The 21412-nt window shown below is 30.1% G+C and overlaps 7 protein-coding genes across 10 annotated transcripts in view; 3 read left to right on the forward strand and 4 right to left on the reverse strand.

Annotated features, from left to right (window-relative positions):
• Nucleotides 1-1094, forward strand: part of Cbp80 (nuclear cap-binding protein subunit 1) — a 4178-nt gene extending 3084 nt beyond the window's left edge. The window contains exons 8-11 of the mRNA XM_011635354.3: nucleotides 1-148; nucleotides 260-515; nucleotides 644-757; nucleotides 860-1094. The exon at nucleotides 1-148 is cut by the window's left edge and continues 31 nt beyond it. Of these exons, the coding sequence (XP_011633656.1) occupies nucleotides 1-148; nucleotides 260-515; nucleotides 644-757; nucleotides 860-973 (632 nt within the window). The 3' untranslated portion in view covers nucleotides 974-1094. The remainder of the gene's footprint in view (nucleotides 149-259; nucleotides 516-643; nucleotides 758-859) is intronic.
• Nucleotides 1095-3365: 2271 nt separating this feature from the next.
• Ntmt (N-terminal methyltransferase) lies at nucleotides 3366-5483 on the forward strand. Its single transcript, XM_011635358.3, has 5 exons — nucleotides 3366-3731; nucleotides 4181-4367; nucleotides 4465-4573; nucleotides 4647-4892; nucleotides 5324-5483. The coding sequence occupies exons 1-4, from the start codon at nucleotides 3558-3560 to the stop codon at nucleotides 4870-4872; spliced, it is 696 nt and encodes a 231-aa protein (XP_011633660.2). The 5' UTR covers nucleotides 3366-3557; the 3' UTR covers nucleotides 4873-4892; nucleotides 5324-5483.
• LOC105424876 (Heparan sulfate 2-O-sulfotransferase) lies at nucleotides 5057-7025 on the reverse strand. The gene is made up of 7 exons (XM_011635356.3): nucleotides 6669-7025; nucleotides 6378-6607; nucleotides 6197-6282; nucleotides 5979-6117; nucleotides 5806-5903; nucleotides 5489-5646; nucleotides 5057-5371 (listed from the first exon to the last, which is right to left on the reverse strand). Exons 1-7 carry the CDS (start codon nucleotides 6781-6783, stop codon nucleotides 5160-5162), a joined length of 1038 nt encoding a protein of 345 aa, XP_011633658.2. The 5' UTR covers nucleotides 6784-7025; the 3' UTR covers nucleotides 5057-5159.
• Nucleotides 7026-7159: 134 nt separating this feature from the next.
• Nucleotides 7160-9840, reverse strand: morgue (modifier of rpr and grim, ubiquitously expressed). The gene is made up of 5 exons (XM_011635359.3): nucleotides 9658-9840; nucleotides 9152-9277; nucleotides 7927-8987; nucleotides 7607-7778; nucleotides 7160-7545 (listed from the first exon to the last, which is right to left on the reverse strand). Exons 1-5 carry the CDS (start codon nucleotides 9802-9804, stop codon nucleotides 7429-7431), a joined length of 1623 nt encoding a protein of 540 aa, XP_011633661.2. The 5' UTR covers nucleotides 9805-9840; the 3' UTR covers nucleotides 7160-7428.
• A 3637-nt stretch (nucleotides 9841-13477) lies between these two features.
• Nucleotides 13478-17598, reverse strand: LOC105424879 (peptidyl-alpha-hydroxyglycine alpha-amidating lyase 2). 3 transcript variants are annotated; one of them, XM_011635361.3, is made up of 8 exons: nucleotides 17462-17598; nucleotides 16619-16815; nucleotides 16022-16176; nucleotides 15525-15723; nucleotides 15026-15218; nucleotides 14696-14884; nucleotides 14200-14312; nucleotides 13478-14046 (listed from the first exon to the last, which is right to left on the reverse strand). In XM_011635361.3, the coding sequence occupies exons 2-8, from the start codon at nucleotides 16760-16762 to the stop codon at nucleotides 13933-13935; spliced, it is 1107 nt and encodes a 368-aa protein (XP_011633663.2). In that variant the 5' UTR covers nucleotides 16763-16815; nucleotides 17462-17598; the 3' UTR covers nucleotides 13478-13932. The 3 variants fall into 3 exon arrangements, with proteins under 3 accessions (XP_011633663.2, XP_088929161.1, XP_088929162.1); XM_089073035.1 differs by lacking the exon at nucleotides 17462-17598 and having other exon boundaries at nucleotides 16619-16929; XM_089073036.1 differs by lacking the exons at nucleotides 16619-16815; nucleotides 17462-17598 and adding an exon at nucleotides 16427-16450.
• Nucleotides 17599-18008: 410 nt separating this feature from the next.
• On the reverse strand, nucleotides 18009-19770 carry LOC105424923 (uncharacterized). Of its 2 annotated transcripts, none has more exons than XM_089073041.1 (4): nucleotides 19587-19770; nucleotides 19093-19218; nucleotides 18701-18968; nucleotides 18009-18434 (listed from the first exon to the last, which is right to left on the reverse strand). In XM_089073041.1, exons 1-3 carry the CDS (start codon nucleotides 19596-19598, stop codon nucleotides 18786-18788), a joined length of 321 nt encoding a protein of 106 aa, XP_088929167.1. In that variant the 5' UTR covers nucleotides 19599-19770; the 3' UTR covers nucleotides 18009-18434; nucleotides 18701-18785. The 2 variants fall into 2 exon arrangements, with proteins under 2 accessions (XP_088929167.1, XP_088929166.1); XM_089073040.1 differs by lacking the exon at nucleotides 19587-19770 and adding an exon at nucleotides 19372-19555.
• Nucleotides 19771-20167: 397 nt separating this feature from the next.
• Nucleotides 20168-21404, forward strand: ND-18 (NADH:ubiquinone oxidoreductase subunit 18). The gene is made up of 3 exons (XM_011635362.3): nucleotides 20168-20352; nucleotides 20695-21015; nucleotides 21088-21404. Exons 1-3 carry the CDS (start codon nucleotides 20297-20299, stop codon nucleotides 21263-21265), a joined length of 555 nt encoding a protein of 184 aa, XP_011633664.2. The 5' UTR covers nucleotides 20168-20296; the 3' UTR covers nucleotides 21266-21404.
• The last annotated feature ends 8 nt before the right edge of the window (nucleotides 21405-21412 follow it).

A 21412-nucleotide genomic window follows, 5' to 3' on the forward strand; every position in this document is an offset into this window, starting at 1 on the left:
GTATTTTAAGAAACATGTACGCGTTATGGAAGAATCATTATCAAATGATGGTGGTATTAACGGACAAGTTTTTGAAAACTGGTATAATTGAATGTAGTGCTATCGCCAACTGGATATTTTCCAAAGAGATGGCATCGGAATTTACAAAGTTAGTTTCATTGTTATAATGTTGGATAAAATATTGATCTACCTTATTCGAATATTAAAACATTTCAAAACATATTGGAGAATGATAGTATAAAAAAATTTCCGTTTTCAGATTATACATTTGGGAAATACTGCATTTGACGATACGTAAAATGAACAAGCACGTAACAAAATTAAGCACAGAATTAACAGAGGCGAGAGAAAAACTGAGGAGAGCAGAAAGTAGATCAGGCTCTTCTTCAGACGAGGAGGATAATAATAAAGAGAGAAATAGGGAGAGGCCATCGGAGGATGTGGTAGAACGAATGGAGGAAAAGCTGGAAGCTGCGCAAGCAGATCAGAAAAATTTATTCCTCATTATATTTCAGGTATTAAAATGTATTTATTAATTGAAAATAAATAGTGAGATCTATATCATGAATTTCTAAAATATATTTTATATAAAACTTTTGTATCGTTAGAATAAATAGAATAATAGTACATTTTCTTTTTTTAGCGTTTTATAATGATCCTATCGGAGCATTTAGTACGCTGCGACACAGACGGAATTGACTATAACACGCATTGGTATAAATGGACTGTAGGAAGATTGCAACAAGTTTTCTTATCTGTAAGTTAGATTGCTTTTTACTTGATAATATTTAACATTTATGAAAAAGATATATATAAATTTATTGTAATTACTAGATATTTATTTATATCTGTTTTATAGCATCAAGAACAAGTACAAAAGTATTCGTCGACACTGGAGACCTTGCTTTTTACTCCGGACTTGGATCCTCATATTTTAGACGTATTCCATCAATTTGTTTCTCTACGAGCATAAAAAAAAAATTATATATAATGTATTCATATTGAAGTACATTTGAGTTAGTCAACTAGACTACATCAAACTACATTTAAATTTATAAATTAAGTTACAATAAAATACATTTTTGAAATTTTGATTTATGTCGTTTGTAATCATATTTTTTTATATTTTTGATTTTGTTTTATCAGTTGGAACTGTAGCTGATTTTCATATTCTTAAAGTTTTTAAGTAGTATTACACATTTTTAAGTTCGCTATTTCGAACGGAGCACTTCCCGTTTAACTGCATTGCAATTGAATACGTCCATTGACATCGGCCGATGTTTAGGAATTTTCCACCTATCAAAAGATTTAATCGATCAACATGGGCAATCAAGCGCCATTCGTCAAATGGAACACTCCCTTAATATGAAAGATTTATTTGTTGATTAAATTATATTCACGTAAATTTTTTTATACCTATTAATTTATTTAATAAATTATTTAAAAAGCGATTTAAAACATCTCACTATTTAAAAAAAATAAATGCATTACAAATGATTTGAATTTGTTATTCTTTTATTTCTCGGCGTCTGTAAAATTATGTGTTTATTAATTTATTTCATATATTTAACAAAAAATCCGACGATAAATAAAAGTAAAATATCACTTAATAATTTATTAATTATAATTTATTAACTATATAATTTATTTTAATAATGTATATTATTGTCTATATATCAATAATAAATGAAAGCTTTATTTGTTCGTTAAATTATATTTGTATAAGATCTTTTTGTGCCTATTAATTTATCTAATAAATTATTTAAAAAACTATTTAAAACATCTCACTATTTCGAAAAAAATAAATGCATTGTGAGTGATTTGAATTTGTTATATTCCTATTGTTTGGCGTCTGAAATCGTTGCTGCAAAATGCATATATATGAAACAAACAAATAAATATAATTAATAAAAATGATATATTAATTAAGTAAATAAAGGATGTCTAACTAAATTATTATTAAAAAGTCGGAATTATATTACACAAAAGGTTGTATAAGATAATAGAATTCTAAATTTAGACGATAGCATAGATGAAGGTTGGGTTTCTCGTTGCTAGAAACGTCCGAAAAATCGGTTTGGGTATTAGGAGTGCACGTTGACCGAGTAGGTCGTTGAAGGTATTCTCGAGATAGGGTGTTACCTTCCCCACTTTGCATCTATTAGGTATAATCCTATTGGTTCTCCTACTCTAACTCACTACGCTTGCATTGGGTTGCCTCCCCACTTTGCTTCCGCGTATAGACCACGGTGATTGGTCAGCGGACCCCAGCCGGTCCCATATCTGCTGTCCCCTCTATACATACCCCCTAGCACCCTTATTGGTCGACGACTGACACGTGACTTTGTGGGAGTACCTTACTTTCAAACACCTCCACGCTCAATGTGCACTCCTAATACTTAAACTTGATATTCGAACATTTCTGACAACGTGAAACGTAATTTTCACTTATCCTATCTTATTCGAATTGATATTTTTATTAATTTTAATGATTTTTCAAGCATTTTCACGAATACATAATGAAATTTCCGTCATTACTTAATTTTAATTTGATATTAAAATATTTTATTTATTTAATTAATATCACATTTGTTAACTATTTTTGCATCAATATTTTATGTATATCTAAAATACCAATGAAGAAAATAATCAATTAAATTTTAAACCATTCTGTTTGAGAGATATTTATTTTACTTATTCTGTTAAATTCCATTTACGTATTTTTTCAAAAAATATAAAGTTTAATTATTAATTATTAATTATTAATTATTATATAATTTTTTTAAATAAATATAATTAGAGCAGGAGAAAATTAATCAAAAGAAAATTAAGCAAATTTAGAGAAAATTTAGCAAAAGAAAATTAAGAAGAAAATAAACTAAATTAACAGGAAAAACTAAATTAAATTAAGAAAATTCACGGATATTGCTTTAAAAAAAACATTTTTTTCAAATATTGCTTAACTCTTTCTGTACATAGAAAGCTATTTGATATAACTATAATAATTCAAATTTCATTTATATAAAAAAAAAATTTATCTAATAGTTTTCAAATAAACGATTATATAACTTTGTTTTCTGTTTAATGGACAGTTGAGGATAATTAATGAAAGGATAATTAAGGAAATCATTTTTAACATTCAATCATTATTAGTTTTATTATAATATTATAATTATTGTAATTCTAACTTTTAACATAATTTTCTTGCATCATATTAATACGCTTTGTAGAACTTTGTAGAACTTGAATGTAAATTGATAAACAAATATAAATATCGTCAGAATTTTAGATATGTCAAACTTTCACATTCTTTTACATCGTGCGAGAGATATCGATATGTCGATATACATCGATGGATTAATCAAAGATCTACACCTTCTTGCACTTAAAAAAAGCTTTGATGAATTAACGTCATTATATATATCGGGTCTTCCTCAAAGCTCGCGATTAATATTATGTATTCCATGTCGCATTTATGTTGATTGTAACGAAGATGTAGAGAAAGAATAATGTGTGATTGTGTTAGTATTTTGTAAATAAAGATATAGTGTGCGAAGATGCAGGAGCAGCAACGTGATGCGAATGCATGCGGTCAGGGTGAATTTTATACTGCTGCCGCGAAATATTGGGACTGCATTCCACCTACGATTGATGGAATGTTAGGCGGCTTCGGATTTATTTCACAGATTGACATAAAGGGTTCTACATTTTTTCTAAAATCTCTTTTTCAGGTGCATGCTTATGGTCTAACCTAAGATTTCCGTAAATTTATTTCTTTATTTTTGCATGCTTGACAAAAAATAATTAAAGTGAATTGTAAGACATGCAAAGTAAAATCATTTGACTGAATTTGTGTAATAGAATATTTGATATTTTTATATTCTGGAATTGATTGCAAAATATAATATAAAAAGAAAAATTTATAATGTATCTCTTTATATTTTCTATGAAATGTTTAATTTTTAGGTCTGTTTCTTATAGTTGAACTAATATACATTTATTATACTTAAAATAAATATAATAAATAAATATTTCGAAAGCAAGAAAAGAAATTATAGTTCAGAATAACAGATCTTTTATGTTAAAACAAGTTGCATAATATTAGAGGAAATCAAAGTGATAATAACTTGTAGATTTAAATAAGAAATGTGATAAGTCTGAAAAATTTTGTTTGTTTTAGTTAGAAAATCCACCTTCTAAAGCATTTGCTCTGGATTGCGGTGCTGGTATTGGTAGAATCACAAAAAATTTATTAATAAAGTTTTTTAAACATATAGACCTTGTTGAACAAAACCCAAAATTTCTGGAGGTAGCAAAGATCTCCTTAGAAAATTATTCGTCAAAAATTAATCAATATTATCCCATTGGTAATATATTTGACATAATTGACTGACATCTATGATTGACAATGAGACTTGTAGAATGTATAACAGATGTAAAAATGTTCGTTTTTTTTTTTTTAAGGATTGCAAAACTTCTGCCCTACAGCAAACAAATATGATCTTATATGGTGTCAGTGGGTGTTGGGACATTTACAGGATGATGATCTATTAGAATTTTTCAGAAAGTGCGCGTAAGTTTTATTTTCTATTATATATGGAAAACATGAGATGTATTGTTTTTTATCTTGCAATTTGGACTTGCAGATTAGGCTTGAAAAATAATGGTGTACTTGTGGTGAAAGAAAATATCACAAGCTCAAATAATTTGGAAGTTGACAAGAAAGACTCTTCTGTAACAAGACCAATCGAAAGCTTACAATCTTTATTTGATAAAGCTGATCTTGTTTGCATTAAGCAACAACAACAGACTAAATTTCCACGTGGCTTATATCCAGTTTATATGTTTGCTTTAAGACCAAAAAATCAATGAACTAGTCAATGATGTGTGAAGTATGAATCAAATTTTTGATTATTTTGTATACTTTTAGATAAATATATCAATATCTAAATTATTTTAGTTTCATAAAGATGTAATTTTTTTAAGATTGACGACTTAAAAAAGAAAAAATTATTGCGTTATATATGTACAAAAAAAAACATTAACTATAGATTCATTTTGTACAAAAATTCTTTTGTTTATAATTACAATAAATACAGATCTGACATTTGATTGCGTTGTATTACTCAAGCAAGTAAAGTCCTATGTAAAAAACTAGTTTACTTTGGCCGTATCTTTTCATACATAAAACGCTGATTTGCATCTTGAGGGGAAGCATTTATGAGTCGTCTTTTCTCAGCGTGAAAATGTTCCAAAGCGAAATTATAAAATTCATTTTCCATCTTCCACACGATCGATTGTTGGATCTTATCTACTGTTTCAGGTAATGGATCGAGCTTTTGCGTAGTTTGTCGTAAATGTGACTTATTATCTAAAATCAAAAAAGCATCGTTGTCTTCTGATATTGTTAACTGTGATAATGTAATAAAAGAAATTTTTTGTATATTATTTTCAAAGAAAATAAATATTCGCTTTTATAAATACTTACTATGTAAAAAGAAGTTGTATGCTCCTTTGAAAAACCTTGGAAGTACATTCTCTAACACTTCTACGAATTCATTTAACTCCTCCGTCACTCCGACCAAGAAATAATGTTTTTGTAAATTCCGTTTAGCTTCTTCTAACGCCCAGCTATTGCCAATCTCCCTGTTGCAAAAAGCAATATCATGATATAAGCATAATAATAGTTATATAATAACAATTATATATTTTAACGTCTCGTTAAGAAATATAAAACATAAATAAAAGATTTCTTCTCTCAAAATGTTTTCATTTTAAAATTATGTTGTAAAGAAAAGAAGTTACCAGCAAGCTGGATCATGGCCACATAAAAATGGAATCTGTAGCCACATATTGTTGGGATCACAGTCTGGTTGACCAATACTTATGCATTCGTCAAATGTCTAAATCAAAAATAAGATAATTAATTAGATAGATATACATCATTTTATTTTTTTTTTATAGAAAAATACACGAACCTTTGTATCTCCATGTTTCTTCCTTATAACATGAGGTCTAAAATTATCTCCATATCTTAAAAAGTAATAATATGATATAAATCTGTCTAAAGGTTTCCTTAATAAATTTATATACAAAGGCATACGTTTCGTACCAAATCTAAAAAAATAGACATAATTTAGCATAAAATAAATATAAATTTCACTTTGTGAATAAAATGCAACTTTACTATACCTACTTTTCAAAATTCAAAAATGCCACGTGTCCATGGTAAAATGCTGGTTTTATAATATTCCAATTTGAAATATTATTTGCAAATTGAACCTATAATATTGATTTATGTGTCATTGTTAGCATAGGAATATGAAGAATACAGGCTATAACTAAAGTTACAGCTGGTATATTTTCCTGGATGATACCTGATTAGCGAAAGTAAGGGTGTGCATATTATTGGTCACATTAATGTGCAGCACATGGTATTTGTTCTGCTTGCAGAGATCGTAAACTAATCCAACGAAACTAGTGGACGCTGTCTTCGGCACTCTGTTGTATATCACAACAATGTCCTCCAGATCATCTTCGTTATTTCCTCGCGCCTCGACGCGTCCGTCATCGTTTCTAGCGTCGATTTGTGCCTGCACGATGGCATCTGGAAAAGACAAGAAATGTCATTATTTCCACATTATTTAGCGTTATAAATGGATACATACGGAGCGATCTGTAGTTCTCTTCCAGCTCGCTCAATTGCAGCCGCAGATAGACTATCACAACGACGAAGATCAGCACCAGAACCCATTGCGTGAATGAGAAATTTCTCAGTATCATCTTAATTCGCCGCTCAAATCATACCTGTGGCTCGCGTTGGCCGTCCGAAGCCAGCTGCATTCGAAGCCGAGTCGCGAGAACTCGAGATGTACACTGAGTGTTCGTGTTCGAAGATTTTTCTCCTATTTTCTGAATGCCGGTCTCTTCCTTAAAAAATGCGCTATACAGCGAATGGTCTTTTAGGTTACGAAATCATACGAAAACATACCGCAAACACACCCTCGAAGCAAACCTAATTACAGTTGGCATCCCTGCGACCAGTTTGTCTTCCCGCATAATTATAAAAATCAATTTTTTGAAAACGATGCTTCTTTTATATTTCTATGTATTGACGATTATTTTACGGGAAATTGGATGATTGAAGTAATGACGTGAAGAATATTAATGTATATATTTTATAATGAACTTTGGGGTAAAAAAGGTTCCATTCTGATTTCGCTAGTATACGATTGTGTGATTAACGAATAATTCTTATAAATACATAGATATTCTCGGTAGATCTTCTGTTTTTCTTAGCATAAAATATCACAAATTTCATTTCATTTTTTTTTATCAACTTATTAAATAATTTATAGATTGACATCTATATGCTAATTAATATCTAAATATTAATTACACAGATTAATTGCGATTTATTCTGATGCACTAGAGCGGCGTTACAATATCGTGCATCGCGTATCTCCACGTCCATGCTCTCGCTACCTCCTCGAATTTCTCACGATCGTTCATATACATCTCTCCCAATTCTGGTTCCATACACACCTACACGCGTAATAATCATATATTACTATAATCCCAATTGATTCTAAAATTATATACTTACTTGGCAGTACGGGTCTGTAAGCAGACTTTGTACACTGATAAGGACTTTAGATATCGTCAACGCTAATGACCAATTATGATGTATCGAGTCTATGCCAACGTCTCCGTGTCTCGACACGTTCGGATGAAGTATTTTTGTTAAAAATCGGACCACAGGTGGACACATGGGATAACTAAGCAATAAGAATAAATATGTGTGTGTGTGTGTGTGTGTGTGTGTATGTGTGTGTGTGTATGTGTGTATCACAATTTGTTATAATATATTAGACATTGATAATATATGTATGTATACAATAATATACAGTTATATTCTTCTGATACCTGAATGGTACTTGTAGATATAAATAAAACAATCCTCCCTCGTATGGACTTCCCACTGGTCCTGTAATAGTGGCTTGCCAATGACAACACATATGATCAAGAGGCATCGCTTCGATACCTTCAGGTGGATCAATCCGTAAGCTCTTGAGTTCACTACGCAGCCTGTTTCTTCGCCAAGAATTTTCTTCCATCCTGGGAGGTCTTGATCGCAGGGAGGTCTGTGCCAAGCAAGTTCGACATGGCGCCGAGGAGGCTAGATAATCATATATTTTATACCAATTCCTGACAAAACTAATTGGTTTATACAGAGGCCAGCGCAATTTCACATGTTGCTTCCACTGTAACTGCGTAACATGCGTCGATAGCAGACCACACCATCGTCGACATACATTTGCTGCTGACCAAAGGCTGATATCATCTAGATGTGAGAAAATAGCAAGTAGTACTTCAGGTGGCAGTCTCTCTACCAGACCTGGCTCGTTGATGGGCTCATGTTCGATATGTTTATGATTTGATAGTATTTCGAGCCGTTCGGATAGATTGTACGATCGCGATGGTTCGCCCACATCTTCGCAAACTCTGTAATTCCAATGATATTGCATAGCATTATCTCCAGGTTCATTGTTCTGACCATCATGGCCTAACGCAAACGTTTCTGGTGTACTCCGTAAATTTTCTTCCATTCTATCCTGTGCGTTTCGATCATTTCTGTTAGCATAGTCTTGATGATAGTCGCTTCTCGTTCGACAGATCATACTCTGGAGGTCGAGATTCGCATCGCATGGCGCTGGCACGTTCCGCGCGAATGCTGTTACACATTTGTCAACGGAATTGCTGTTTGAATTACTCTGAAGCATGTGATAATTGCATTGAGGCGCTGCATTTTGATATTGCGTGTAACATCTACGTGAAACATTCGCATTATGATTGAGTGGATTTTGTTGTATGTTTGGGGTATTGACGCTCTGCGGAGAATTCTGCTGTTGTTGACTTGTCCTTCTTTCATGATTATAATATAAGTCAGTTGGCTCGTCATTTCCTGAATCTTCATCATCTGTTTTCTATTTCCATATAAAATAGTTAATAATACTGCCATATTAATAACTGATACTAACAATTTATTAACTTGCATAAAAATAATATATTGCCAATAATTTACTCATATATATTATTATAGTACATATAAATAATTTGCAATATTGTAGTTTGTGGAATGGAATCATACTTCACTGAAAATTGGCACTTGCAGCAGATCTATATCATTTGGAAATAAAAATGCATGACATGTGGCGCAGACTGGTTCCTCGAAACATGGACCGTAATATCCATTACAAATGTAACATGCTGTTGTCTATAAAAATTAAAAATTTTACATACACATACTTAAAAATCTAATAAAGATATATAATAAAAGATTATGAAGTGATATAATAGTTTAAATTCAATCAATTATTAACAAATATTGTATATCTATTTGTATTTTATTTCCAACAGCTGAGTTATAAGAGTGATGATTACTTTAATAGATAACCAAGTCATATAATCAAATAAATTCCTCGCAAAGGAAAATGATTTGAATAAGAATAGATTGAAATGCGTTCGAAATAATTGTCTTCATTACGAAATTGTACACGATATTTAACTATTATCATGAAATTGCATACTGTCGCAAAACATCGACAAAAATACAATGACATATTCAAGAAAGACGGAATGCAGAAATCGATTTACCAAGAATTGAAATTCGGGACAGGGGATATATTCGACTGACTCGACCAAATCGTCCTCCAGGTTCAGACTAAGACTCAAGTCACCATTCTCGCTTATTTTTTCACTGTTACCGTTTTGCGTGCAGTCAACAATCTTGTCGCCTGCCATTTTGTAACAATCGTTCGCAATCTGCCGTATGGAATTGTCGCAGTGTCGCCAAGTCGACGAAGTTCAATTTAGTAAGAAAATCACTAGATTTCTCCAAAAGAGATAACTAGAAAAAAAATATCACTAAATCTCATTAAAAAAAAAAGAATTTTATACAAACCCTGTTTGTACCCTATTTAAGCTAATTCAATAATTTTATTATTTAGCACTTAAAGACCAAATTCCAATAATTAACAATTTCGTATCAGTTACAAATATTCATAACAGCAGACTAGGCTGAAATATGTCGTATTGATTATTTATCACAATTCTAATGACAAATCTCGTTAGTCATAGCAAACTTCTATGCTATAATTTCTCTTGCGTTTTTAGAAACTGATTAATTTATAGAGGCCCTCCACCACTCCCGCCAATTTCACTTCTTGGCAATCCTCTTTTCTTTATATGTATATTAAAAATTTTTTTATTATAACATATTTATTTTTTTTTATATAATATAAAAAAAAATTTATAGTATAAAATATAATTCAATAATATTAAAAAAAAATACAATACAAATACAAAAGTTTAATACAAAAGAAAGAAACATCATAATACAATACAATAATATAATACATCATAATACAACATAATATATTATAATATAATACAATAATATAATTTGTATTGTTTGGTAACAAAAATTATTGTTCAGTTAGAATATTTATCGAATATCTATCGAATAAATTTGTGAAGGCCCACCACCACTCCTACCAATTGTAATTGGCGGTTCTCTTTTTTTGCATGCATATTTTAATTTATTTTAATATTTATTAATTATATACAATTAACAATTTTGGTACCAAACAATACAATACAAAGTTATACATTTTTAATGCATTATTTACAATTAAAGAAATCGATACAATAAACCAAGAATATATTTAAATAACAGAATATAATAAAGATTTTTATATATATATATATATATATATATATATATATATACATATCACGAAGTTAAATTCAGAAAAGAAATTTATTAAATGTTTAAAATATCAACCGAATGTTATATTTTGTTCTTGTTAATACAATTAATAGTTTGAACACATTTACAAATTTTTAAATTATTAAATTAAATAAATTCTTAAACTATTACTCTACCTACCCGAATTTTTTAATATCCCTACCTACCCGATTGAAGATTTTATACCTCTACCTACCCGTATTATTTTTAATTAACGTTTATTAATTTTTTATAATTATATTTAAATATAATTATATAAAAAAATATAATAATATAATTCTATGATGAATTTATTTAAATAAAATTAAATTTATCATAGAATTATTAATTTTTAAACATTTTATTAATTTTTATAACATTTTCTTATTGTTTTAATTCTTTCCCACCCGAATTCTTATCCACTCGAATTTTCATAGTGCTATAGATAGTACTGTAGTACTATCTATAGATAGTATAATATTATCTATAGTACAGACATTGAGAGCACTTTTCATTCCCCCCCAATTACGTGCAATCGCACGTATAAAAATCTTATTAATTACTTACTTATTTTTAATCTATATATATATATATATATATAAGTTTAACATATAAGTTTCAGAAACGAGCGAGTTCTAATTTTTTCAGTTATTACAAGATATAACAGTTCAGCAGATATTAAAGATGAGCGAGAACATGCAATAGATTTATGAGAATAAACAAGAATCGAATATGAATGAAAACGCCACAACTTTTCGATTGATCATTTTAAGCACAATATTTTTGTTTTCACCTCATTTATCGAACTCGCTCATTTCTGAAACTTTAATTGTTAATAACTTTTTAACTAGAGGTGTGCAAACGAAAAATCGACCTGTTTGGCAATGTGCAAACAAATGTGTATCGATTGGTTCTATTTTGAATCGCGTATCTTCGGAATTCATCCTGAAAACGAATTTTTTTATGTAGAATTGCCGCTTCCCAAGACTTTGTTTGTTAATAACTTTTTATCTCATAATAACTACTATCTCATCTACCGAAGTCGCTCGTTTGTTTGTTAATAACTTTTTATCTCATAATAACTAGTATCTCATCTACCGAAGTCGCTCGCTTCTGAAACTTTAATTGTTAATAACTTTTTAACTAGAGGTGTGCAAATGAAAAATCGACCTGTTTGGCAATGTGCAAACGAATATCTATCAATGGAGTTATTTTTTATTTAATTTATTCATAGTTGGGGGGCTAGTGTGAAAATGGCCCCTCGAAATTTGTTTTGTTAATAACTTTTTTACTAGAAGTGTGCAAACGAAAATTTGAAATGTGCATACATGTACAAACGATGAGCAATCGAATGAGCTATAGAAACTTTATGTTTTTCAATGTTGGGGGGCTATCTTTACACAGGTAATGGAGCGCGCTACGCGCCGCATAAACTTTTCTCAAGCTGCCTCATCAATGACTTCGTCGAAATATTTCAATATTACAAATAATATCTTATACGAAATTACATCTTTTAGTAATCAAGCATTAAATAATGTGTGTATATATTTCATTAAAGAATATCATTTCGATATGCTTGTTAATCGTTAATCTGGCAGTTCATTCACTCATTTAAGTCAGCGGTGGAATATTGATTAAAAAACGACGACAATTGTGTATAATATCAATAACATTAATATTATTCAACGGTAATATTAATGTTATTAATAATATATTAATAACACACGCAATAGTCGTCGATTCACAAGCATATCGCGAAACGCGATACTCTCTAATGAAATATATACACACGTTATTTAAATATTATTTAATGATACTCTCTAATAATATAATATCTATATACATTATTTAATGTTCGATTATTAAAAACTATAATATTTCGTGTAAATTAGATATTATTTGTAATATTGTTGAATTATTAATAATGGTGCAATGGGTACTGTTGGCTTCTTCGTCTTTGGAGTACGAAACCCCTCGGAATACTCAGCCTCTCCGCCACGTCAAGGCCATCGGAAGGGTTATCATTTACAAAAAGTCATAAATTTCAAAGAAATAAGTCGCGCGTTTAATATACCTATTAAAAAGATATTGTTTCGATACGTTTATGAATAGTTAATCAATCAATTGATAAGCATTTACTATTATGTTCATATGATATGGCAACGTTTGGTATTATTTAACAATGAAGGAATATGAGGAAACGCGAAGCGATACGCGCCATTACTTGTTCGTTCGAACGCCGGATAAAGAATGATAACAAAGAATGACAACGTGGAGCGCTCGTAAACATGGTGCGCGTACATATCACAGCCATGGCACGTAAACAATTTTGAAGGCCGCGATATTTACAACGTGTGTAAAACGAAATATTCAACAATATTACGAATAATATCTAACTAATAATACTAGGCTCTACAATGTCTTTTGATAACTCAACTTTAAATGCTCGTAATCGTTACGTTTTGTCCACGATTTTGTGAGACAAGGACGGATAAAGATTGATCGTTTCTCTTTATCTAACTGTCACTCCTGCATATAGCAAGGAATAAAACCACAAAATCATGGACATAGCACGAATGAGAATCACGCAATGGATATTATCTGCAGGATCATGGACATATGATTACGTAGGTCAATGTCCATGTTTTTATGGACATAGAGGCGCTTCAAAATAAAATTACAACTAAATCGCAGACATATCCGCTCTCAGGCTTCTCTCTGATGGTACTTATTTATTTATTTTTATTGGAATGTAATAATAATATATATACAATAATATATATTACAATAATATATTTACTTGATATTAATCATATGAACTTCTAATAAACACTAAATTCTACGTAGGTTAATTGTTGTAATATTTATACATCAATTTTTTAAAACAGTCAATTCTTTTAAACATTCCAGGCTCTTAAAATAATCGATTCTTTATATAATATACATGTTAAATTAGCAAACGAGTGATGAAAAATATTCCTTTTTATTGTATATCAGTTTTATGTTAGCAACATTAGCATTTTGTAATGTAACAAGGTATTGGAAGAAAAGGATTGTGTTTTTCTGTTGTCTTATATGAATTTGATTTTTGGTTTACTCCAGGATCATATATGAGACAACAGATTTCAGTTAACAATAGTTGCTTAATTTGATTTGGTCATTAGATCAAATTTCCATACTTTGTTTGGTCCGATCTCTGATACATAAAGAGCTCTACCGTATGGGCAGACAGCGATATCATGAGGTCTTGTAAAGGACTGTAAAAAATACAACATGTATACAAAAAATACAATATGTATACAAGAAATACAATATATACTTTTTTTAAATAAATAAGAATAAAAAAATATTAAAATAATTTTGAATATGATGTGAAATTTGTCAAGTAAAAAATATGAAATGATACTTACTGAAGATTCTGGACCCCAAAATCCAGTTACATTTTTATTTATAGGATCAATGGTAAAACCCTTAATTTGTATATTTCTAGACGTCATACCATTAACAGCATAAATGAAACCACCTGAAAATATCGATATGATAATAAAATATTTATCCTTTCTACTTTTTTTTTGATTTTATATATAACTTTTGCTTGGCTTTATATTATTTTTTAAATATATATTTATAAATATATTTATTAAAATTCGGTATTTTCGCCGCAGCTATATTGGTTTATAATGTCATAGACAAAAAAATGATAGTGCAGTATTAATTTCGCGACATATAGTTTTATTTTTTAATTTTTAAAACATACTTAAAAACATAATAATTTTGTGATCCTCAAAGTTATACAATATATGAGAAATTGAGACATCTACCCACGAGTTATTGTTTGATTTAATTATGCGAGTAAAATCGTTATTTTTAATGTAATAATAATTATTTATCAATTGAATTACTTACGATACGATGCAATTCCGAATATGCGGCCAAATTGTCGATGATGAATAAAATAAGGAGATTCGAAATTTTTATTCAATCCGGAGAATGTCACATCCAAGCATACAATTCTCCAATTTTCGCGATCAGCGATACATACTTCTCTATTTGACAAAACTGTTAAGGCATGCGGGATTCTCAAAGTAATCCAATCTAAAAGTGAACATTAATTTTATTTAAATATGTGATAAAGTGTAAAAAATAAACTTTTTCAAAAGAAGAGAATGTGTGTTTAATATATTTAAAAATTATTAAGCGAAAATTTATGATAGAATATTAGTAATATTAACGTACTTTCATCAATAGCATATTTAGGATTGCCTCTTTTGTTAAATATTACTATCCTACTGTTGCAATATCCGTCAGCAACGACGATCTCGCCACTTGGCAAAACTCCGACCGAAGTTGGCTGGCAGAAATGCTCTATATCGCTTCCAGGTTCGAATCTTTGACCGAGGACCATCTGAAGAACTCCGGAAGCCGAATACTATAATTTATATAAATATAATAATATCAATACATTTGTATGTTCATCACTTATGTCCAAGTCTTATCAACAACGAAAACTTATTTATGTTCTAAAATTTTTTTTATAATTATAACGTGATACGTGGCATCATTGCAAATAAATCAATATTGTAATCATATGGTCTCAAAATCCTACAATTTTTATATAAAACATTTTTTTAAATTGTTGCAAAGCGGCAACAATACGTACAAGATATTCGAAAAGCACATTTCACGGACACATATGAGTTTTTTAGGATACTTCAATGTGAATTTATTTAGAAACCTTGAATACTTGATGAAGAGCAATATCGGTTAGCCATATGTTCCCAAAGTGATCGATGTGGATTCCGTGTGGCAAATAAAATGTTTGATTTCCCCAACCGCGAATAATATCGCCAGTTTTAGGATCCAATGTTAATACTGTGTTATCACGAATAGGACCTCTATATTTCTCTTGATATTCTGCATTCTCGTTAAAAGTGCTAAAAATTCGTTAAACGTTATTATTAATGGAACATTATAAAATTACATGTTTGAAAAGATAATTTAACATACTAAAATTTAAAGGAATTATACTTTGACTTAGGGACATAGCTAGATTTTTAAGAAAGCAGAAGTTGAACTAAAAATTGTGGATATTTTCAAAGTTACCCACAGTTATTTTTTAAATGGGAAAGATAATGTGATAGAACATATTTAAATATTTAATCGTTGCCTAGAAAGTAAAAATCTTAATAATATGCTTTTTATATTTTATTCATTAATTTATTAATAACTTACTCATAATTCCATGTTCGATCCCCGCGATGAAAAATCACGATATTTCCAGTCGGTTCCACTGCAACTCCGGCAACCTCGCCAAGATTTTCAGGATTTTGCCAGAGATGATTTTCAATGGGATATAATGGCGCGTTGTAAAATTCTAAAGATTGATCCTGCATAATGATAATGATAATAATAAAATTATCGTAACTTTTTAACATAATAGAATTATTACGTTATTATATTATTAAAACATTGCGATTCGTGTGTGTGTGTGTGTGTGTGTTTTTAAAAGGGAATGTTTATATATATATATCTACCAGTATAAATTGACAAATGATAAATTGAGCAAATGATTCTATAAATAATTATTAGAATTCGTCACCTAATAACAGAGATATTACGAATGGCCATAATATTTACACGATTCATAATACCACCTTCTCTTCTACATAAGTACGCATAAAAATTGAAGTGAAAAAGAAGAATATGTTGCTTATTTATTTGCCAAATTATCGCATGCGTGAACGTGATTCTAAATTGCAAAATAATCGTTTATTAAGATAAAAATTACGATATTCAATAAGCAAGTTAATTATTTGAATGTGTACATACGTGAGAGAATGGGTAAAGATCATCAAATTTATTGAAGTTACTTTCGTCGAAGCTTCCATCGTCGATACTGGATATAACACCTCTAAATATCACTACTGTGAAGATCAAGAGAACTTGAAGGAATTGGTTTTTTCCACTCGCCATTGTCTCTCTGCTTTTCCATAAATCTCACAGCTGACGGAGTCCAAACCAAGAAGCTGAATCGATAGCACGCGCAAGCGCTCATCGAATTTAAATTGTCACAACTTAGAAATACACTACTACGTAGAGATTGCAACGTAGAGAATGCAACAAGTATAAAGGGAATTGACCTATCGTTCAACATATGAATAAAATAATTCAAGATTTCGATATTGGAACACAACTAATTTGATGAGAAATCTAATTAAGAAAGGAGATCCATTTTCCTTCAAAAAAGAGAGATGGATTTAAAAGAATTGTTTTATTATCTTAGATTATAACTTAAAATGAAATAATTGATATAATATTATTAAAATAAAAAAGTTTTATCTAAAAATAGAAATTAATAAAACACGATTGATTAATAAAACACATGATTGATTGAAAATGATGACATATATGAGATACATTAAGATAAAGTGAAGAATAATTAAGATTCTTCGATAAAGAGAATAATAATAATAAAATTAATAATTAGTAGTTTATGGTATAATATAACTAATATTAATTCTCTGAATAACTATTGTTAATTTCAGTTATTCATTAAAAATTCATATTGAGTGATGATAGCAATTATTCCACTTTAACTTGAATGGAAGTGTCTAAGTATAAAAAAAAGATAATCGCAACTCTGTTGTAAGCAAAAATTAACAGGTTTGATACCAATGTAGCTAGTGAGAAACAGTTGTTGCGCCAAATATTATTCGAAATCAACTGCGTCTCTATTAAGATGTTGAGAAAAAATCCGGTACAATCAGACAGGTGGGCGCCAATCGATATTTGTGCGCAGGTGTCCTGCTTACTATCCCAGAAAAGTGAGTAGGAATATCGGGTGATTGTATCCTGGAAACCATTGACGTCAGAGTTTTATCCGTTTGCAGCGTAATCAATAACTGTTGATAATCCGTAGTATTTTTTGGTCCAGACGCACACATGCATAAAACTATTTGGCAAAATTAAGTTAATTACACGGAAATTAAATTGCAATTAATTTCAATATTATTTCTATGATAATAAGATAAAAGCTTACTATTTATATATTTAAATTTTGTACCTTTATAATAAAATCATATGCTGAATGCTGAAATTATATTGAAAAAACGATACAAAACAAATTAGATATTTAGAAAAAGCTATGTAAAATAATATTTTGACATGAAAATAACTCGTGTAAAAATGTGTGAACATATCTATTAGATATATCTATAAATATCCATAAATTACTTCAGAGTTTTATTAATAATGATCACAATGAGTTTACATAATATAGCAATTGTAAATTCTTGGCAGCATAAGTGTTTGTCGATGCGTAAATATCGATCATATCGTTTATCCAAGTCCAAATGTCTTTGGGCATTTACAATAACCCCGTTTTCTTTCAAAGTTGTTAATAGAAAATTACTCTTGGAACAATAGTGCCATGGTTTAACCGGTGAATAAACAATAGGCCTGTTTTCTTTAGATAAACTTCTTATACCGTTCATTTTCCCTCTCTTTTTCCACATTCAAAAGAAAAAGAAGATAAATGAACCGTGCAAGTAATTCAACTGAAAAGAACAGACCTAATTTGTGGAAACTTTAACGAGCGCCAATTTTGATTTTAAACAGATGTTTGATTTCCTTCGTATTGCCATTCCTGCAAAAAAAAAACAGATTAATGTTAATTAAAAACAAATTATCTCTAAATGAAATTAAATAATCAGAAATACAGAAACAATAAATAAAAAATTAAATTAAATTTCTAATATTATTAAATAACAACAAAATAAAATAATTTAGTTTAAAACAAATTAATTAAGAGAATTATTTACACAGAATAGTACAAAATTGTTGACACAATAAGAAAATATATATATATATATATATTACTAATTACAAAAAAAATAATTATATTTCACTTACTTTATTTTGCCACTTTGCAAAATGAATTCTTATCAATTCTTTTTAATTCATCTTCCTTCGCAGGATTGGCACTTTGTAACATTGTTTATTTATCGATTTCGAGGCTCAATGACATTTCTGGCTGGGTCCATATGTATCCTGTGCGTGTCATACTGCAATGCGCATCATAATACCTTCCCGGTGCACGGCAATAAGACCATCTCGGGCAGCGACATCGAAACTTACTGTGAAACTCTTCCTTGCACACTTCGTTCCACCAACAGATTCTCTGAGAAGTCAAAGTTCATCGTTTTAAATTTGAAAATAAATCTTTCTTTCATAATTGATCCTTTTTGATTAAATATAACTTGTAAAATTTACATTTTATAATATAGAATGCTTTAATCACCTACCTCCGCTAGATATCCTCTTACGCTTTGGTCGCTGTAATTTCTCTTGGTAATTATATGTCTGGCGTTTGCTGAATATACTCTTGTACACAGAGCGAGCATCAATAAAAAACATAACGTAGTTCTATCCTGCAAAAGATATAATCTTTGTATATAACTTGTATAAAATTAATCAATATATCTTTTTATTCCAGAAACAAAATATTATTTTAACAGTAAATGTTCATTAATTTCTACCAAAATAAATTCTTTTATAAGATTTAATCTACATTTTTTTCTCACCAAATTCCGAATTTGCCGAATTGTAATAGTCTTGCAATTTTCTTTAATTCGCAAATAGATAATAAATCTTACAAATACATAAATCTCTTTATCCTTCATTTAGTCACCCTAAATTTTTTGGACCAAATCATCACGCAACATTTGTCGCCACGGTAGCGCAGCGGTACCAAGAGAATACGACGATTTTATATTTTCGTACGTTCATATGCACTTACATTCTCCCTCATTTTCTGCCTCGTCTCGCGTGATGTAACAACAACCTTATTCTTCCAATTTTGGATTACATGCGAAAGGCGCTGAAAGGGTGACGAGCCCACACGAGCTACATTTGCTCGCCGCGGTGTCACTCGCGAGGCATTATCTCTACGCGATGCAGTTCCTGAGGGAAAGAACAAGTGACGTCGGGCATGCGTACGTCCGTCTGATACTCGCTAATACCATTAAGGGTAGGTCAATCTCTCCCTCTTCCTCTTCCTCTTTCTCTCTCTCGTCCGTGGCGATCGATCGAGCACTTGATGACGCACGGGTAACATGATTTTTTGGTAGAAAGTCGAAATAATACATACTAAAAGGACATAAAGATATTACAAATTTATTATTAACTACATAAACATTATAAAAAAATGTGAAAATTTAATTATAAAAGAAGTATTCAATACTTCTGGTTCATTTCTAAAAAGATATATTAAACTTCATGGAATTTCTCAGAATTCTTTCTTAGAGAAAATATATGATAAATAAGAAAGTATATTACGATATTCGATGCTACGTGTAGTACAACAGTTTCGTAAAAGGTGCTGCAATTCCGTCCTGCCGCATATTGGTCGAAGAACGAACTAAGTTCGCCGATAATCGTTCTAAAATCATTCTGTGTGATCAGCTGTTTCTCATTCGATTTGTTATTTGTTGTGTTTTTGGGAACGAAATGGCATACCGCGCATTGTTGCAACATGCGAGTAGGGTTAACAAGAGCAGTCCTAGGTATCGTGCCTTTTCATTTTTTTTTAGATAAAAATGATAAAAAGATAAATAAGACATAACCTCGCAATTTTATGTAACACATTTATTTTGTAAGAAAAATCATATAAATATCGTTTAGAAAGATGTAGGCTAATTAAGTTATAATATTCTAAACTTTTTTGATATCATGTAATGTAACAAAGCTGATTGTAATCGATTTTATATAGAATTAGAAAATTGTAATTGTAATGTTCTTCGATTTGTTAAAATAAGAGTACAGTAACTGAGCACATAACATTATCTTGTAACTTATTTAAAAGACGAGTTTATGATTTATAAATCCTAAAGGAACTATATTTGTAGATTAAGCAGATTATTTTCAAGTAAAAGCTCAGAAGTAGAAAAGAAACCTGATTTGGCACAGCGCAAGGATCTTCAAGAGTTTCTTCGGTCGCCAGAGGAGACTAAATATATACAAGCCTTAAAAAGCACAATTACCGTAGGTGATGAGGATATTGGTTGCGTTTCCGGCGTACCAGAAGAGCATATTAAGACTCGCAGAGTACGGATTTACCAGCCTGCCAAAAGTGCCATGCAATCAGGAACAAATAATATTCACTTTTGGCAAATGGACTTTGATACGCATGAACGCTGGGAAAATCCGTTGATGGGATGGACTTCTACGTAAATATTAATATTTTATGACATAAAATAATGGTATTTTTTATAGTATAATAATATTTATGTTTTTGACAGTGGGGATCCTATGTCAAATGTCACAGTCGATTTTGCGACAAAGGAGGAGGCGATCGCACACTGCAAAAAGATGAGATGGGATTATTATGTGCAAGAACCGAATACTAATCAATCGAAACCTCGTAGCTACGGGATGAATTTCTCTTGGAATAAACGTACCAGAGTTTCGACTAAATAATCCATAAACTTCTTTAAAAGTTAATTTGTAATTTCATGTAATAGCAACGATGTGAGCGCGTCATTAATCGTAGTCGCCTAACATCCTGAAACAAATTAATATGTATCATAATGCAAATAAATGTGTATGTGTGTGTGTATATATATA

Source organism: Pogonomyrmex barbatus, unplaced genomic scaffold (assembly GCF_055798465.1).
Source record: "Pogonomyrmex barbatus isolate J1 unplaced genomic scaffold, ASM5579846v1 scaffold14, whole genome shotgun sequence".
Lineage (NCBI taxonomy): Eukaryota > Metazoa > Arthropoda > Insecta > Hymenoptera > Formicidae > Pogonomyrmex > Pogonomyrmex barbatus.

Bases quoted from the DNA above. Each gene is read 5' to 3' on its own strand.
- Ntmt (XM_011635358.3), top strand. From the start codon at position 3,558: ATGCAGGAGCAGCAACGTGATGCGAATGCATGCGGTCAGGGTGAATTT. The intron at 3,732-4,180 runs GTGCATGCTTAT...TGTTTGTTTTAG, and splicing joins TTCTAAAATCTCTTTTTCAG to TTAGAAAATCCACCTTCTAA. The intron at 4,368-4,464 runs GTAATATATTTG...TTTTTTTTTAAG, and splicing joins TAATCAATATTATCCCATTG to GATTGCAAAACTTCTGCCCT.
- LOC105424876 (XM_011635356.3), bottom strand. From the start codon at position 6,783: ATGATACTGAGAAATTTCTCATTCACGCAATGGGTTCTGGTGCTGATC. The intron at 6,608-6,668 runs GTATGTATCCAT...TGTCTTTTCCAG, and splicing joins AGAGAACTACAGATCGCTCC to ATGCCATCGTGCAGGCACAA. The intron at 6,283-6,377 runs GTATCATCCAGG...TCAATATTATAG, and splicing joins CCCTTACTTTCGCTAATCAG to GTTCAATTTGCAAATAATAT.
- morgue (XM_011635359.3), bottom strand. From the start codon at position 9,804: ATGGCAGGCGACAAGATTGTTGACTGCACGCAAAACGGTAACAGTGAA. The intron at 8,988-9,151 runs GTATGATTCCAT...ATATGGAAATAG, and splicing joins AAGTGCCAATTTTCAGTGAA to AAAACAGATGATGAAGATTC. The intron at 7,546-7,606 runs GTAAGTATATAA...TTACGCGTGTAG, and splicing joins TTACAGACCCGTACTGCCAA to GTGTGTATGGAACCAGAATT.
- LOC105424923 (XM_089073040.1), bottom strand. From the start codon at position 19,470: ATGAAGGATAAAGAGATTTATGTATTTGTAAGATTTATTATCTATTTG. The intron at 19,219-19,371 runs GTGAGAAAAAAA...TATCTTTTGCAG, and splicing joins TTCGGCAAATTCGGAATTTG to GATAGAACTACGTTATGTTT. The intron at 18,969-19,092 runs GTAGGTGATTAA...TTGACTTCTCAG, and splicing joins TAAGAGGATATCTAGCGGAG to AGAATCTGTTGGTGGAACGA.
- ND-18 (XM_011635362.3), top strand. From the start codon at position 20,297: ATGGCATACCGCGCATTGTTGCAACATGCGAGTAGGGTTAACAAGAGC. The intron at 20,353-20,694 runs GTATCGTGCCTT...CTATATTTGTAG, and splicing joins GTTAACAAGAGCAGTCCTAG to ATTAAGCAGATTATTTTCAA. The intron at 21,016-21,087 runs GTAAATATTAAT...TGTTTTTGACAG, and splicing joins TTGATGGGATGGACTTCTAC to TGGGGATCCTATGTCAAATG.
- LOC105424879 (XM_011635361.3), bottom strand. From the start codon at position 16,762: ATGGCGAGTGGAAAAAACCAATTCCTTCAAGTTCTCTTGATCTTCACA. The intron at 16,177-16,618 runs GTATGTACACAT...ATCATTATGCAG, and splicing joins ATCTTTACCCATTCTCTCAC to GATCAATCTTTAGAATTTTA. The intron at 14,047-14,199 runs GTAAGTATCATT...TATTTTTTACAG, and splicing joins TTTGGGGTCCAGAATCTTCA to TCCTTTACAAGACCTCATGA.